We start from the raw sequence: 19,027 nt of genomic DNA, 5'->3' as shown, positions 1-19,027 counted from the left end.
TGAAGCAAGCTCACCCAAAGCCCTCAAAATAGGTACAGAATACAAAATGTATGTCGGGAGTGGTGCAAGTGCCATACACATGAAAGCGCTGTGTAAATCCAGTTACAGTTTAAAAATCCAATTGAGGTGGGGTTTTCGGTCTCACTCATAAATGTGATACTATTAATGTATTTTATAGGCTCTTGACTAATTGTATCACTATAAACTCGGATATTTAAGCCTCTGGCGTGTATAACATAGCCAAAGCCCTGCATCTAGTACTCAACCCACAAAGCTAACTTATCGTTTACGCTCTTGTGCTGCTATGTCTCTAAGCCTTAAGGCCTCTTGTGATATGTAGAACCGATCCGAAAAAAATGTAAACTAGACTGGCGCTGGCTGCCCCTGTCGGGGGTGGAGGTTGGGGGGTGCAGTTAGTGACCACCTCGCTGCACCCTCAGCTGTGTGTATTTGCAGAAAGGGGAGGGGGCGCGAGGCAGCGTTGGCCTGACGGAGGAGGATGTGTGACGCGTGTGTGTTTGGTTTTGGGCTCTGCTGTATGCCCAGTGCACAGAGTTCCCTTTGTGCCCGAGAGTCTCCAAAGTCTGCCCCTGGGTGGACACCCACTGGAGTGCCGTCCTGTTTCACCGGCACCCACATCCTCTCACCAACACCGGAGAAGCATGGTCCGCCCCGAGGTGCTCCTGGTCCTCACCCTGACGGGAATCCTAGTGCCTGCGGTGCTGACAGGTAAATGCCATAAGAATGGTTTTCCTCTAGTGCCTCGTGCACAATAGTACGTGCTTCTGCGCTGGCGGGTAATGAATGCCCTTGCCACTGATTCCTAACTCAGGCTTCGACTTCGGGGTGAATCGGTGAGTCGTCCCAGTGGACATTGGAGCCGGGAGCCCGCGGGGTGTCTCAGATCTGGAGAGCGGGTGACAAACCTCACTGAACTCTCGGGTGTCTCAGTGCACACAGTACGCACAGAACTGGAATAAAAGTGCTAACGTTTTCCCAGAGATTAATATTCTGGCCTTCAGGTTGCGCATTGCTGGCGTGGACGTTTTACTTAAAGAGTTTGGTGCTAAGGGAAGCGATCAAGTTTTTAAAGTATTTTAGAAGTGTTGTATCGATCGTACCAGGCCCACTGGGCATCGGAGCCCTTTACAATAAGTCGACAGGTGCAGTTTTAGCATTGTTACAATGGTCAGGTTATTTACATGTAATAGAAAGTCATATTCATAAAACGCATAATATCGCAGTAGGAAGGAAACATCTTCAAATTATGATTCCCGTTCGAACACGTTGTATAATTAATTCCCCGGCAGTCTTACTGTTTTACTGTACTTCAGTTTCCAATGTACTAGTGCGGGCAGCGCCTAGTTGCGAGTCAGTTTACCGGGACCGCTGCAAAAAAATAAAATAATAAAAATAAACAAAAATGTTGGGGGGTACTCTGTACTATGTAGGTTGAAGTCGCAGTTCTTCGTTGGCTCGCTTTGTCGTCGCCGTTTTACATTGTCTGGTGTCATATTTCTGTTATCAATTCAAAAACACGAAGACCGCGAATTGGGGCATACATTTATGATACTGTTCCGAATGTATGGTGTGATGTTATGTTTGCTCCTGACAGAAACGCTGAGATGATTCCCGCACCTCTACCTCTGACACCTCACGAGAAGGAGCCCGACCCCTCGCCACCCCTGAAGGCTTTATTCAGTGCTTCACGCGGCCTCATAACTTGTACTGTCATGTCACCGGGGTGTGGAAGATCGGGGCAGGGAGAAGGCACTGGTCTTGTCTAAATTCCACCCGTGACTGTCCTGGGAGCTGGGCAAAGAGGAAGGCCCTTGTCCACTGGCTATTACGAGCTGGGGTGAGTCTGGCAGCAGACAAAGTAAGATGGCTGTTGGGGTACTCTATTTCAGTTGGAGCCCAGATTCTGCTTCTCGGGATCACCTATTCAGGTCTGGAACAGACAACTTGAGTTCAGATTTTCAAAAAAGAATGTTATTAAAAATACATATGCATACATACCGGGGTTTCATATAGCTCCCCCAGTGACGTAACGAGGGGGCTGAAAAGTACCTGGATTCAGTCAGGGGCATGCGGCCTGCGTACAGTGTACAGTGTACAGTGTACTGTGCTGAGGGGGCGCCCTGGAGCTCGCCCGCATGGGTTGGGCGACCTTTGCTACGCCACTGAGCGCACCCTTACCTATTGGTCTGTTCAAGCGTCATTCACGTTTTGGTTCTCACAGCAAAGAGCATCGGGCAATGGGTCATGTCACTTCAGCCCTTGACTCTCTGGCACTTTGAGTGACAGCTTTTACTTGATCATATGTGCACAGTCACCAATAGAGGAGTGCATTTCAGTGCCACCGTTGGTGTGCCTGGACTGATGGCCTACCTCTTTAATTGTTCATATGATTTCCAATTTTTTATTTGCACAATACATATGTTTTCGAAATCTAAAAAAATGCACAATTGTCAATGCCATACCCATTTGCTTTCTCAATGCTTATTACATTTGTACTCTCAATATAAAACCTCCTTTATACACCACTGTACTCATACTGGGAATAAAGTGCCCCTGACGCTTTAATATCAGAACGTTGAACCAGTCCCCAGTTTAAGCAATTATATGTCTACCTCTGACCCTGCAATGTGTCTTAAGAACTTTGCAGATGGACTGTCCACTGCTGCAGATGTAATTACCATAGTGAAGGCCTGTCTGGATGCAAAATACATGTTTCACTCTGCAAGTTAGGGTGGAAATAAGAACCCACCAAGTGGAGCGATGTTGGCGATCCATCTGCGAATTGACTGTGATGCTGAAGTATTGGGAACCGTTTCAGACATGTCCTCTACTCCACTTTGTAAAACGTATCATTATACAAGAAGTAAACTCCAGATCATGTGCACACACCCACTTTCGGCTCGTTTTGCATCTGCACTTTTCTGCTAAATTGCTTGGAAACGCCTTATATTTCTGCCATAGCCTTCTGCAGAATGATATATCCTGGATCCCTGCTACAACAGCACCTTGCATCTCAGGCCCATGGTTATACTTTTTTAGCACCGCATTTTGAAGCAAAAACGACGCAAACTTAGGTCCTTATTTATACTTTTTTAGCACCGCATTTGCGTCATTTTTTGACCCAAATGCGGTGCAAACTTGCAAAATACAATTGTATATTTTGCAAGTTTGCGCCGCTTTTGCGTCAAAAAATGACGCAAATGCTGAGCAAAAAAAGTGTAAATACGGGCCTAATTTTGCAAGTTTGGCCGTTTTTGCCTCATAAAGCGGCGTAAATGCGGCACTAAAAAAGTATAAATATGGTCCTTAGTATCAAGTGCAGGACTTCTTCACATAACGTATTGACGCTCATCTTGTAGCTTGGGGTCCTAGGCGCTAATCCCGTTGTAGGCGCTTTTCAAGAACTATATGATTTTTTCTTCATCAAATTACCTAATCAACCTTTGTCTCAAATTGTGGACATCTGTTATGTGATGCAAGCAGGCATTGTAAAAACAAATTTGTAACGGAAAATCTCGCTTTTTGTACACAAGCACGAACCTTCTCCTGGCCCACCATTGATTTGTAGTGCTCCATTTCTCCCCCTACAGGTCAGTGCTGGATAGCTATCATCACTTGAGAACATTTTCGATAAGCTAAGATGGAGAGCAGCTTTGTCAAAGTCCTGATTCACTTACATCTGTCTGTAGCTTTGGGCACTCACGTTTATCTATTTCTGAAAGAAAATGTGAGCAATTGCGGTTTCTAAGGTTGACTTTGAGACCTTTCTTATTCACTGAGCTGCCCATTTCAGTGCACTTGGAAGCTTGTATGGTGAAGCCTTGTTGCCGTTTGGATACTTTGGTGTAATAAAGCAAAGAAAGCTGAACATAAATTTGACAGAGGCAAAGTCCGTCTTGATTTTAGGAAGGATCGCCTGTATAATATTCTTTAGCCATTGCGATTAGCTGATAATCACCTGAATGTCAAGCAACATAGTTTAGCTTTCAGGAGTTTTCTGAATCAGGAGGCTGGGTTCTGCCCTCAGCTTAAGGTTCATATCATTCAATAGTCCAAGCCTTATTACCGCAGTGGCAGTCTGACCTCCGCACTGCAGGCAGTCCTACTGCCACATTACGACCCTGGTGGCTGGACCACCAGAGGACCGCCATCCCTGCCAGGAACATGGATCCCAATGGGCTGACAGCAGTCTGACTCGTGCGCAGCCATGGCAGTGCTGGGTTCAGCACTTGCCGTGCCGAGCACAAGTCCCCTTTCCGCCAGCCTTTCCATGGCAGTTCAACTGCCTTGGAAAGGCTGGGATAGGGGCCACAAGGGGGCCCCTGCACTGCCCACGACCATGTCTCTTAAGGGAAGCTGAGACAAATACTGTAGCACTGTTCCCGCTGGTCAGCCCGGTGGGAATGTCGTGATACGACTGGGGGGAGGCAGCCGGTATGACAGTTGCCTCCTCCCCACACCTTTGGCAGTTGCGTAATTCAGACCCCCAAAGTTGTAATGAGGCCCTTTGTTCTCTAAAGGATCAGCCTTCATGTTTTTTCTTTGATGCCTCATGGTTTAATCATGTTTGCAGTGGTTGATTAGAGAGAACTGACCTGGGTATAGTGTGGTAACAAATTCTAGAACTATAACAACTCTTTGCTCAATAGACTCTGTGTATGATACCAAGAAACTAGAATCCATTTCCTAACTCTACCAGAAGCCAACGGCGTGTCTTCAAGGCCAATTTTATTTGTTCTAATGCCCGAATTTTAAAGCAAGGTCAGGTTGCTTTCTTCTGCAATCTTTGCAGTTTGGAAGTCAGCTTCTTGAGAAGAGCAGTTTGGCCCATTTTGCTTCACTTTTATCTTCATCATCTCACAACCTTGCTTCATGCTTTCAATATCTGCTTCTTTATATTTGAAAGTGACACCGAGATCCTTTGTGCACGGCTGCTCCTGGGTCACTCTCTAAGGGTATTGCTTCTTGCATGTCCATTGCTGGAGGCCAGATGTCTGCCAATGTTCTTAAATCAATCTCTTCTTTGGTATACACACATCTGGCCACTGTCAGTAGCATACTGTCACCCTCGCAATGGAAAACATTTACATTGACTCTAAGGTATCACTGGAGACCCCATACGAGATGTTTAAAGGCCACTGTTTCTTGTACATCTGACCAGTTGCAAGTCCTTCTATTTTTTTCTATTTATTTATTATTGAACGCCAAGCATTTGATCCCAATGAGTATGTTGTTACTGAGCAATCTGCAAAAACACTGACACATGGATCACCCTTCTTGTACCAATGTCCAGGTGTGCTCTCCCAAAGGAGAGATGCCTGGACAGTGAAACATCTGCCTCCTATCCTGGGTTCCTTAATTTACAGGTAATCAGTTAACTGTCTCTTCCGGGGAGCATAGTGTCCAAATAGATATTTTTTTTTACCCGTTTTATATTATTAAGGGATCAGTGATTTATTGCACTGACGTTTTGGTTTATAAACATACGTTTTAAACTTTGTCCTGCTAAGTGGTAAGTCACAAACAGGCCTTTGCATTCTGACTCGCTGCAAATGTATTGTTAAATGGGCGGGAAGTCATAGATGGACACTGCTTCCAAAACTCAAACATGAATTTGCATGGAAAGAACAAAAGGTGGAGCAAATGTTTGAGGCAATATAACTGGAAAAATGTTAGGGTTTCAGGATGCGTGTTGGGTCCATGATAATGTTGATGCTTCTCACAATTTCAAGAACAAGTTACTTATCTTTGATATTTGTTTTTCTGAAAGATTACAACAGTTGCCACAGATTACTTGTATGGAAATTTTCCCAGGTGGCAGATTGGATCCAGAAAATAATTTACAAGTGTCTTCACTGGTGCCAGGTGGTGCTTTGCGACATTGTCCATTGACTGGGAAGACTTGAAATAATGTTGGACTATATGTATGTTGCCACTGGAGCTGATGACATTAGTTCCAATTTGTTTTTCTGCACACTACATTGTCTAAGGATGCAATAGACAATAACAATAAAGCCAACACATGGTAATCAAAGGGCAGACTCAAAGTTTACTAAACAAAATCTCTCACAAGCGAGAGACGTAAATAAGGGACACAGAAAGCAAAAATAGAGAAATGGACAGGATGAAAGAAAAGGACAAGCGGATAAACAGTTGTTAACACTTAATAGGAGAGGAGACCCAAGAGAGACTAACCACTCCTCAATAAGATAACTGCCCAGCAGAGATGAAATTTATGTCATAAAATACAAAATTGCTGCGGTAACAGTGGCATGTTAATTGATCTATTTGGGTAATATGAAAACAATAAAAATGCTTTATAAATAAAAATAATTTGGAAATGCTGTGTGTTAAAACCTGCGACTTCTACGTATGACACAACACTGTAGATCCATCCATTGGCATTGTAAATGTTGACCACCGCCTGGCTTTAAAAACATGGCATCAAGAAAAGTAAGCAGAAAACAGAGGCTGTGTTAGAAACGTGAGACTCTCCTCTTATCAAAAATATTTCACAGCCCAACCCAGGATCACAACTGGGCCTCAATTCTTGGAAGCAATGTCACACAATGCTTGAAACTCTAAAGGGATAGAGCAGCTCTTCAACCATCATTATTACTCCAGCTCCTATGTGTGAATGTGAGATTGGAGATCACACTGTTTTCCACGAGTCTCCATTGTGTCACATGGCCTAGTACAGTCAGGAGCTTTTTACATTTATGCAGGGAATAACCCTGAGGGGTCATTTGTTGACAAACTCCAGGTGACTTGGATCTTCACAACCTTCACCTATCCTACCAATTTGGATTTTACCACGGTGGCAGCACCAAAACTGACCAAGGTCAATGACAATCCTCTAAAGATCACTGACTGGCACCTCTTGCCTTCAGTAACCCCTTGTCTGTCTGCAGCTTTTAACACTGTTAGCCACTTGGTGCTACTTTTGGGCGTTCTTTCCCAGATGGATGCCACAGACACTATCCAAAATGGTTCACTTCCCACCTTTCTGGTAAAATAAACAATGTTTTATATCAATCCTTCAAGATGCAACTTTTTTCTGTTGAATTTGACATTCCCACAAGGATAATTACACGCTCCTTGTTATTCAGTGCGTATCATGAGCGCCTACCGATTTATTTTGGCCAAAAGTCAATGCGTTTCATCAATATCCCAACAATACTCTTGTACCAAAGTATCAACATCTACTGTCTTGGTTCTTGTCCGAACATCATTCAAGTCTACTGCGGAAATTAAACCCTTCCTCCTTATAAAATGTTTTAGTCCACAATTCAGGTCCCTCATCCTTTCATACACCTATGAGGGTAGCCTGCCTAATGGCATCCAAAGATATACCCTTAGGCCACTTAACTGTAGTCCTTACTGCTGCCTAATTGTCCACCAGTAAGAGGGAGGTTTAGCACATCTTTCCCACAAGTTTACTTCGAAGCCAGTTTTGTGATTAAATCTCTTCTAAGCAAACTGGCCTACCCTGACACCAAACTTAAATTAACTTGTGGCACCCACCCCACTTCTGTTACTCCTTGGTCAGGCCAGAAATGACATAAGCTCACAGAGAATGCTGGACGAAAAATCCTTCTCACACACTCCATAACTGTGGAATGACCTCTCCTGATATCTTAGACTATCACTGTGGAATGATATCTACTGATATCTTAGACTTGCTCCACCCGTTCTGCCTTTCAGTAAGAGGTTGAAGACGCTCCTCATTACCCTCTGTCTTACATCAAAGAGCTGATCCTTTAAACCAGTGACTGTCACTTACTGTTCCTTCCACTTGGGCCCCACGCTTTGTGAAATGCTTTAATGTTGCCTGAGATTAAGCCGTCCCCACACTCAGCTTTTCGACACTGTAAATGTAACATGTTCTGTGTGTTGCCTGGTAACAGACCTATTTATCTTTGTAACTGCACATGTAGGACATGTCTCCTTGTTCTTATAGTGCTCTGCTACCCTTCAGGTCCACGTCCTCACTTCATAAATACCCGTAATAAAATTAAGATAATAAAGATAACATACATTTATATAAAAAGCTGAAACAAACAATATTTGACAGGGTTACAGTTCTAGCCTCTTATCGCATACCCTAATCCTTACAAGTGGTCTTTACCTTAAGGAAACAAAGTGTGATAAACAGAACCTTCATTATGAGTTTCCTAGAATCTGATGCAAGAACAATGGGGGTCCTGGGATCTCCAATTTAGCGTGTACTCCAGTACTATATTCTGGGGGCCCAGATTTATGAGGGCCTAGTGCCATTCCAACAACACATAAGCATAATTTTTCTGACAATAATGTGGCACTGTAAGGCCAAAAACGCGACACCGCACCATATTTACAAAGTGGCGCAATGCTTGTATTGCACCACTTTGTAACCACTTTGCCCACACTATGCCTGCGCCAGGCATATTGTATGCAAGGGGAGCGTTCTGGCACTAGGGAAGTTGAAACAATGGCGCAAGAAATCCAAGAGATTATTTGCATCATTTTTAATGCAGGCGTTAAAGGGAGGCTCCCATTGTTTTCAATGGGCCTCTGGGTGCTTTGCAGGATTAGTGTCAACATTTTTTATGCTAATCCTGCAAAAGCCGGACTAGCATACACAATTATAAGGCTAGTCCGCCTGACTTTTGCCATGGTGCGCCATATTTTAAATACAGTGCACACATGATGGCGTTAGAGGGGTGCTAAGGGGTGCAAGAAAAGTGGTGCTGCACTAGGTGCAGTGTGCTTTTCGTAAATCTGCCCCTAGATGTTTTGTTTCGAGACTGGGGAATAACTAGTCGACCCAGGAATAACTAGTTCTTTTCTGCTGGGTTTTCCCCAGTTGTGGGTACTAATCAGTTGATTTTTCTTCTGCCTGCTCTGAGCATATTGAAGTTGTCTGCAGGAGGGCTTATGGGGACTCAGGGATCAGGGCATCGTTGGGCTATAGTGAGCGAAGCGTTGTCTGTTCCCCCATGATGTGCTCTGGGAGAGGGGGAGATGGGGTGGGGGCTTCTTCGCAATGGTGAAGGAGCGTCGCCCCCTGGCTAAGCCAGGAGCTGAAAGATAAAATTATATTCAATTGTCGTCGTATCTTTCAGCTGCTGGCTCAGCCAGCAGCATGTTCAGGGAGGGGCGGGCTGGGCCATGGGAGGTGGAAAGAGGAGAAAGAGAGAGTGCACCGTCTCAGGCCAGCCAAACACACATGGACATTTAGGTTTCTCCTGCCTGGCTGTGTTGAACAGCTGGGGGCTGAAGAAACTGCATAGACCCCAGGGTTGTGTCTGAGTGTCAATCCAAGCCACTCAGACCAATCCTGACGCTGCTTTCATGCTAGGTTTAGCATGAAAGCAACACCAGGATTGCTGGGGAGCCTGTGCTGGTGTCCAAGTGAATGTTGGGACGTCAGAAGAAGAGGAGAGACGAGCAAGGCGACAGGAGACATCGGCGACGGGTAGAGGTAAGTTTTTAAAAATGTTATAATTTTTTTAATCCCCCCTGTCACCTCCCCCGCCTGCGCTTTGAGATTTTCGGCGGCAGCTGCTAGGTAGGGCATTACATACAGCCTTGGAGACTGCTACCGTTCAGGTGAGGAATAGTACATGGGCCAAGGCAGGGTAGGGGAGAGCACTCCGTGTGTGGTGGTGATGCTTACAGTCAAGGGTTGCCACCCTTCTTAGAAAAAATACCATATACTTGTTTACAATTTTGCTATTGATGAACAGCCAAGAACGTGCAGGCAAAAAGCATCGATCTAAAATTGTCAGTATTCTTTTGTGACATGGCAAATATCAACCGGTTTGCACTAATTATAATTCTGAAAAAATGTAGACACTCTCAAATACTTTTAAACTGATTTCTTCATGCGTTTACTGTTTTAGGTTTCAGGAGGAAAAATATCAGATGTCATTGTTTTCCCAGTATTTTTACTGGTCTGGACTTAAACATAGAAGCCAGGCTGATAAAATTTCCTACGCCCCGAGATTCTCTTAACCTTGGGGAAGGATTGAAGGTGCATACAGCACTGAGCACTCCTCTCCATCGGTGTGAAATGCAGGAAAGTGGTTGAGATCAAGGCAGGTCTGGTCTGCTTCCCTGTGATGTGTTTTGGGCAGGGGAGGACGATGATGCATTGGGGGCAGTTCGGGGCTATTCCAGTGCCCAGGAGTGTCCTATCTGGGATGGAGGTGCAGGCCTACACAACAAGGGAGCATTGTATGCTCTGCCGTTGTGTGGGAGGTGCTGGGGGCTATGCTCCTGTCCACAGCCCTGGCCCTGCAGCAGTTTCAACATGTGCATCACTTCACCCAATGAAACAGGCCTAGGGCTTCATTTACAATAAAGCGTCACTTTAGAAATGCAAGGATACGCTGTATTAATAAGAATACAGCGCACCCCTTTGTTCCCCCCCTAGTGCCAGCGCTAAATTTGCTTCTGAGTGCCAAACACAGCCACCCTTGCCCCATGATGCAAGGATGGCTGCATTGTCGGGGAAGATTGTTTTTGTGAAGGATAGTACATTTTCCCGCACAAAAACAATCTTCAATGGCAATTTTCTCCTTCTGCGTGTGCCGCAGAATGCAGCACACATAGAAAGAGCAAAAACGAGGAGAAATTAAAGCATTTCTCCTTGTTGAGCCATGCTAATGCCACCCCTGGAGTGTTGTTAGATCTTGGCGCTGCCTCAGGTTTACGAAATCTCGTAAATCTAAGACAGCATCAAAACACAATACAATGTGTGTTTCTGTGGCACGCCCACAGCAACATCCATTGCACCCCCCTTCCACGCAAAGTGCTGCATGTGAAGGGGCCATACCTACAAGGTGGTATTAAGCCACAAAAAGAGGCTTTACGCTGCCTTGTAAATACAGCGCAGTGCACAGAGCCGTCTGGTGTCTCTAAGCCCAGAATTACCAGGTTAGTTGTTTACAGATCTGGTTTACATGGTTTGGAGTTTGCAGACCTGGTAATTCCGGACCTGGAACTACAGGGCCACTCAGAATTGTGGAATTCCCCAGAAATTACCACTCCAGATGGAGTACTGCCTCTCACGAGGAGGATCAGAGATGTTTTAAGGCAGGGTCAAAGTGGGCAACCGCTTGAGGTGCCAATGTTAAAGCCCTCTCTCGCTCTTTTGCACCCCTGCCCTTCTGTTTTAACCTCATTCCCTCGCTCCCTCCCGATGCCTACCTCGGATTGTTGCTTCTATTTTCTGATCCCTACCTCTCCACTCTTTATCTTCCTGCCTACCTGCCACCATGCTTTCTCTTCTCAAAACTTTTCTCTAATATGTCCCTCGCCCTTCAAATTTAATTTCTCTCTACTTTTCTGCTGTCTTCCAAGTTATTCTTCACCTTACGACAGTCTGTCCACCATGCGTCTAGCTCTTCTGCACCCCTCTTTTTCTAATTCACCCTTTTTACTTCATCTCTCTTCCTTGTTTTAGCACATTTCCCTCTATCTCACCAATCACTAAATCCAGCCCTTAATACCTATGGCTGTCCTCGATTACTCCTCTCTACCACCCTCTAACTCTCATTTGCTGCCTCATCTTTCTTAATGTCTCATGTCTCTCACCTTACTTCATCTCACTTCTTCTACTTCACCCCCTCTTCCCCACTCTCCCTTATTACCTATGCTTCTGTATGTGCTTACTCATTATTTAACTCAATCCTGTCTACATTACCTCTCTCTCAACTGCAGTTCTATGTTCCCACATGCCTCTCCACATTTCTCAATACCTCACCTTTGTCTCCACGACTCTCTGTGACTACCTCTGCATCTGTTGCTTTCTCCCCCGACCTAACTTCTCTCTCTACCTCACCCCTCCTCCGTGTCTACTACACTGCTCTTTTTCAAACCAGCCCCTGTCTCTCTCCTCCAACTTATTCACCTCACTCTCACCCAGTGGTGGTGGCCGCAAATCTCAAGGTGAGTGGCGAGGGGAGAGGATGGAGATGGAAGGGGGAAATGACCTTACCGCTGTCTCCTGCTGCCTCGCGCTCCTCTTTCCTTCATGTGGTGTCCCAGCATTCGCACCAGCACAGGCTTCCCAGCAATCTTGGTGCTGCTCTCCTGCTAAACCTAACAGAAAGCAGCATCAGGATTGGTCTACAGCCCTGGGGCCTGTGCAGATTCTCCAGTCCGCTTGTAAAACAAAGCTGGGCTGGAGAAACCTAACTGCGCATGTGTGTGTGGCTGGCCTGAGACAGCCTGCAAAACACACATGTACTTTTAGGTGCACTCTCTCCTTCTCCCTCCCACCTCCCGAGGCCCAGGCCCAGGCCCGCCCTCCCTGTACTGCTGGATGACTCAGCAGATGGAAAATAAAACGATAGTGCAACTTTGGTTTTATTTTTTAGCTCCTGGCTCTTGGTCACGGGGGCGAAGCTCCTTCGCTGTAGAGGAGTCGCCCCTGCTCTCAACATTGTTTCTCTTGTCATCCCCTACGGTTTCTCTATCTGTCTTTCTATACATCACCTATCTCTACCTTTCCCTCATCTGTATCTCTACCTCACCACTATTTTGGTCACCTCTTTGTACCTCACATATCACTACCTCATCTCGCCCTTTCCCAGATCTCTCTCTAGCCACTACTTACCCTCTCCACGCCCCTGTATTTCTACCTCTATCCCCTCTGCCTCACTGGTTCACTCAGTCACTGTCTCTTTCTCTGTATCAGTCTCTGTGCCAGTCTAGCTTTGGCTCAAGTCTCATCTCTGTATGTACCTTCCCTACTTCAACTCACTCTTGGTCTCACCTGTCTCTTCTACATCTCTCTACCTAACCCCTCAGATTCCATCTCACCACTCTTTCTGTTCCTCACACTCTGTCTACTTCTATATCAATCTCATCTCTTTCTATACCTCACCTCTGTCTCTCTACTTCATCTCTTCTCGCTACAACTCATCTCTATATCTACCTTTCACCTCTCTCGCTTCACCTTTCTCTCAGCCTCACTGCTCTTTACCTGACCTGTCTATCCATCCCTAACTTCTCATTTGATTTCTTCACCTCGCCGTTCTGTACCTTGCATCTTGCTATACTCTCACCTCTCCACCTATCTCCCTCTACTTTTCTCTGCCTCTAGCTCTCTCCAACTTACCTCACTTTCGACCTTATCTCTCCCTCTCTCTACCTCACTGGGCCGTGTACAACACCCCTTGCTGTAAATCTCCTACTTCCCATCTACAGCCCACCATACATTGTTATATTTCTACTCTACTCCAAAATCTTACCTAACTCTCTACCTAAACCTTTCTCCTTGTCTGTACCTTTCATTACCTTGCATCTCTCCCGATCTCTGCCTCATTTCTATCTCCCTTCGCCCTCTACTTCACCTCTTTCCCCATGCAGCTCTGTAACTCGTCTTTCTCCTGTCTTTCACCCCTCCTTTTTCTCGTACTCCAGAGTCAGAGGTCACTGCCTAGCCCGAGATTTACACACAGAAAGAGAAGAGGGTGAGCAAGTGAGGGGAACATTAATAAAGAGAAAATGATCAGATCTCTTCTGATGCAATGGGGAAAAATTCCAAGAGAATTGCTTTGATTTTCCATACTGCAGTGTGTGAATGCCAGTTGTGAATGGGTATTTATTTACTATTATGAATATCCCGCATTTAAAGGTAACATTTCAAGCGCCAGGTGTGAATTATGTTCACACTCTTAATTCTACGCAAATATTGCTACACAAAAATGCAAATTCAAGTGCAGTGAAAGGTCTTTCCATCACTGCTTGTTCAAGCTTTTGTTTGGTACTATTTGACTGCCGTATCCAATGAACTTGGCTGTTTGTCATGTTCCAGTTGCTGAAAGGTTAACATATAATTCAGAATTGTCCAGCATCATGAGGGCTGCTTGAATTAGACAAAAATGGGTATTAAATGTAAAGTTCTTCCCGAACGGGGCCCGCAAAATATGTCTTGCCCAGGCTACATGTTTAAGATGGCCCTGATTTATATCATAGTTAGTGATGATGTATGTTCACTATTTTTCCTATGTAAACGCAAGGGAAATGTCTATTTATGTATAGAATGCTTTTATGTATTGTGTTATGTCACGTACTGAAACTTAAAACTATTTGGAACATCTTGATAGTACACATGACCCTTCTATGGATTACTGGGGTTATTTCTTTTCCAGAATTGGATGATTTCTTTCAGTTTTCTTGGGTGCAGGTGTCCCCACTCTCCCCAAAAACCTTCAAACATGCCTTGTACAAGACAGGGTTTGTATACTTACAGAATGGTTTAATCCAGTCGGTTTTCAGAGTGTCCCAAGAATATACAAATAAGCAAAATTGAAAAACACTATGGGGCATATTTTTGAGCCCTTGAGCCGCCGTTGCATCACTTTTTGTGATGTTACAGTGGCGCAAACCTTGAACTCATATCCTTGAGGCCACACAAAGCCACTTTGTGTAGCTCTGAATGGTCTCAGATATGGAGTAAGGCATGGTAGCGCAAATCGCTGTGTTACCATACTCTGTGAATGGAAGATGTTCAATGGGCATTGCGGTAAGTGTTCCCACTCACCACCGTTGGATGGTGACACCTCCCCAGATTTACAAGAGCTTGTACACCTGGGGATGCACCAAAACCTTACGCCTCCCCTGGGGAGGGACAACGAAGAGAAATGTGTTTATTTCTCCTCGTTTTTTCCTCTTTCTATGTGTGCTGCCTCCCAGGATTGTTTTGCACAGGAAGGTGCCCTTTCCTGCACAAACAAAATCTTACCCACAACGTAGACACCAATGCACCATGCTACAAGGGTGTCTGCTTTGATGCTAGGCTGCAAATACAGCGACAGAGCAATGGGAAGCACAGAAATGCTCCATATTGCTTGAATATGGTGCATTCCTTCCCTTTCCCTTTGTGGCCGGGCAGAGCAACAAGGTCACTTGCTGCATTGCACTGTGCCAAAAGCCCATAAATATGGGCTTATATGTACATTTGTCTAGTGCATAGTCATTGGAGATATCCACACACCCTCCATGGCCACACCGGTTTCCAAAATTAGCCCTGGCAAAAATGTTCACAATAGCCCCAAATTTCTGGCTGCTGCATCTAGAATGGGGTGATCATAGCATGGCAGGCCACTGCGAAAGTGCCAGTGTAGCTGAAAAGGCCAGTACAGTCCTGCTGCCCCTGCCCTATTCTGTTGGCCAATTAACCCATTCCTAGTCAAGTATGCATTGTGGATTTATAATGTAGTCCTAAACTGGCACACATCCTCAAAACTCCTGCATTGTAGTTTTGACATACTCGTAGGTGTTCTATCGCATTGAACACGTTCTCTTTTTCTCTCTATCCTTCTTGCGTTCAGATGCTGATGGGAAGGTTCTTGCATTTTATAAAAAAGTAATTAAATCAGGATCTTTTCTGTAGGCATTTGGTTGTGACATGTCTTTAGTGATTGTCAACTCCTATACCCCGTGTTTCCTTTTGCCTTGCAAGATCCTAATAGCCTTAAAAAACTTTAAACCATGGCCATCCATGTATGAAACAGGGGTAGCTGGGCCTTTAAGAAGGATGAAAAGGGGGCATGGGCTATGTAATTAAGGCATGGCTTAAAGAAGTAAACTAACTTTTTGTGGTTCCCATTGTGTGCCACCGAACCATTAATTTGGTTCTTCGCTGTGTGTTTTATGTTAATGCACCAAGAAATTTAACACAACATGTGACATACACTTAAAACCAACCAGGACTACTGGCTTTGTCAATGACTGCTAGCTGTTTAAGGTAAATGATTTAAAAAAATAATACTGAAATTCTTTCAATTCTGAAATTGTGAGTCTGTGAATTAAATATTACTCAGACCTGTGGAAGGGGTACTGGTCTACATAGGCCCTGATTTATACTTTTTGATGCAAACCTGCGTTAGCGCAGGTTTGCGTCAAAAAGTATATCACCGGCTAGCGCCATTCCTGGATGCCGGACGGGCGACATATTTAAGCTGTGATGCTAGCCGGCGGTAAGGCCCAGTCAGCGTCAAAATTAATGATGCTAATTGGGTGGGGGAGGCGTAGGGGAAACAGGAAGTTGTGCGTGAAAGAACGGTGCTAGTCAGGTTAGAGTAAACCTGTTTAGCGTCATTATTTCCACGCACAACCCCCATGGACATGACTCCTGTCTAAGTAAAGACAGAAGTCATGCCCCCAGCCCAATGGCCATGTCCAGGGGACTTAAGTCTGGGACTTACCCGGGATGGGTCCCCCCCATCCTTAGGTGTCCTCCAGTTGTGGGTGCGGGAGGGTGGGGGTGCCCCAGGGGGCAGGGAAGGGCACCTGAGGGCTGTTTCCATGGTCTCTGACCATGGAAAAAGGCCCACAGGTCCCCTAATGCCTGTCCTGACCCAGACATTAAATAATGGTGCTAAGCAGGCTTAGCGCCATTATTTAAGACCCTCCTCCATCCTCCGCTGTCCCTCTGGTGTGGGTGGGAGTGTCCCTGGGGCCTGGGGAGGGCACCTGTGGGCTTATTCCATTGTGTTCCACCATGGAAATAGGCCCACAGGTACCCTAATGCCTGTCCTGACCAGGCATTAAATAATGGTGCAAAGCAAGCTTTGCACCATTATTTGACCTCTCCTGTGCGTGATTTTAGCAGGGGGGGATAAATATGGCACTAAGGCCATAGAGTCATTTTTTGCATGGGAACACCTACTTTGCATCTTGTTGACGTAAAGTAGGTTTCCACGTCCCAAAAATGACTTTAACTCCATAAACATGGCGCTAGACAGGCCTAGCGCCAAAGTATAAATATGGAGTTAGTTTTGCACCTAATTTGCGTAAAAAAAATATGCAAACTTAGCACAAAACAAGTATAATTATACCCCATGGTGTCTCAGTCACTCCTGTTATGTTAACTCTTTGTTAAACGTATATGCCCTTTTTCTCTCCACATCTCCTACAAATCACACACCTCATCTTTCTTCTTCAACACCCTCTTTTCAGAGTCTCCTTAATGCACGTCCTCACATCTCCTACACTTCGCCACCCACCCAAACACACAACACAACCACTCAACTGTAAGTTCTGCATTTTTTTTTTAGCCTCATCAATATTTTGACCAGCGGTGCCTCCCCCGCCATGGCGGAGGAGTGTCACCCCCCCCGCAAGCAGTACCAGCTGCAAAACGTTAACAACAAAAGGATATAAACTTTATTCATTTTCCTCTCATTGTTAAAGGGGCAGGGCCAATGGGGATGACAGGGATGAGGGGAGTGCACTGTGCACTCCCCTCAGTCTGCATGTGTGTTTGGCCAGCCGTCTCGGGCCGGCCAAACACACATGCGCACTGTGCTCTCTCCAGCCCAGTACTGTGTTGCAGGGCTGAAGAGAGCAGCCACAGGCTCCCAGTTTGCCTAGGAGCACTCTAGCTGGGTTCTCCAGCCAATCATAATGCTGCTCTGAGCAGCATCAGCTTTGGCCACAGGGCAGGCTGGAAGCCTGTGCCTGCCTGCAGTGACCAGAAAAGAGGACCGGCGCGGCAGAGCAGGTAGGTTTTTATTTTTTTATTTTATTTCAGGTTTTTGTTAACCCTCACTCCCCCTCCCCCGTGAGTGCCTCTCCTTTTACGCACAGTGAGCCACGATTGATTTTGACGACTGTGTACCTCCTTCACACACATCTGCACAGAATCACTATTGCATCTGAAAGAGTTACGATTTGCAGAGACCAAGGATCTCATGAACATCTATTCTGAACACCTTTCAGAGCCACTGCGAGAAAGTCGCTGTGCATTCACCCTCAGCTCCAGAGCAGAGTCGTGGCCCATTATGGATGCAGGGCAGCAACTCAGTACAAAGTATGTACTATACAGGAGTAATATGCTGCACGACAAAAGTACAGAAACACAACTTCCCAGAAACAACTAACTTTCGTAGGGAATTCCCTATTAAGTAAAGAATGCGAAAAATAAACCGACTCCAAATCGCTGACCTGGATCACCTGAAACGTTTTTCACATTCATTGTTCAAAACTAGATGAGTGTTTTTTACCATTGCAGTTAAGAACATGAATACAGAGTCCCATTTCAATGGCCATTTGTATTTACAACTGGGTATGCGACCGGGAGAGACCATGTCCACTTAAAAGCCTGGGAGTAGCCATGGCCCACAAATATAGTAAGGAAACCCCATACCTTACATTGTGCCTCACGTATCCCATGACATCCATCCATCGCCTCCTTAACCATGCAATTAACGGTTCCCTCTGGAAAATAATGCCCAAGCTGCCCTCAGACTACACACCCTCCACACCCTTTGATAGCTCGTCTCACCTACTCAATATACTCAACCTCTTCTACCGAGTATGTTGTGTTGTTTCATAACCTTTAACTTGCTGGTGAGGGCTATACTGGGTGTTAAATACCCAGGAGCCATGTTATAGGCGAGGGCCTATAATCAGGGCAGGGCCTATAATCAGGGCAGGGCCTTTAACACCCGGTATAGCCTCAGGCCAAAGAGACATAAAGCTACTGGGACTTTCAATCCAGGGGTGGGGGACAGAATGTTCTGAATTCGAATGGGGGAAACAGAAAGCCAAACATTTGGAATGTTGGAGCGGAAAGTCTATGCCCGTTGTTATTGGTTTTGAGCAACTTCACTGTCCTTATTTGAGCTTCAAAATTACAGTGCTCTAATTTACAGTATGCATATTCTGCTCTCCTGCTATCAGCCACCGACACATTTTCCTGTCAATTGTTTCCTTTGCAAAATGCAGACTTTTGTTCTTTTTTTACTATAACTTTAATTTATTTTTATATAAAGTACACAGTAACCCTTTTCGGTTTAGAAGAACTGTACAAAGAACCCTAAATAACTAATGCATCTGAATGTGCGCAGGTCAAGAATGAAGAACTAACAGTAGAGAAGCATCTCTCACAATGAATAGCCCAAATTTCAGCGGATCTGAGTCTGACTTCACCCATGTGTATTGAATTCAGTGTGCTCTCATATGCCAGCCTCATAAGCCTGATGAAGTGCCAAAGCGTGTTAATGGG

At 45.3% G+C, this 19,027-nt stretch overlaps 1 protein-coding gene across 2 annotated transcripts in view; it reads left to right on the top strand.

Annotated features, from left to right (window-relative positions):
- The first annotated feature begins 509 nt into the window (after positions 1–509).
- SNORC (secondary ossification center associated regulator of chondrocyte maturation) overlaps positions 510–19,027 on the top strand; it is a 275,466-nt gene continuing 256,948 nt past the window's right edge. Inside the window, exon 1 of one of the 2 annotated variants that reach the window (XM_069213779.1) lies at positions 510–729. In XM_069213779.1, the coding sequence (XP_069069880.1) occupies positions 663–729 (67 nt within the window). In that variant the 5' untranslated portion in view covers positions 510–662. The remainder of the gene's footprint in view (positions 730–19,027) is intronic. The other variant, XM_069213780.1, reaches the window with a different exon arrangement.

This window comes from Pleurodeles waltl, chromosome 11 (assembly GCF_031143425.1).
Source record: "Pleurodeles waltl isolate 20211129_DDA chromosome 11, aPleWal1.hap1.20221129, whole genome shotgun sequence".
Lineage (NCBI taxonomy): Eukaryota > Metazoa > Chordata > Amphibia > Caudata > Salamandridae > Pleurodeles > Pleurodeles waltl.
The sequence above is the reverse complement of the archived record's forward strand: the minus strand, read 5'-3'. Positions and strand labels throughout refer to the sequence as shown.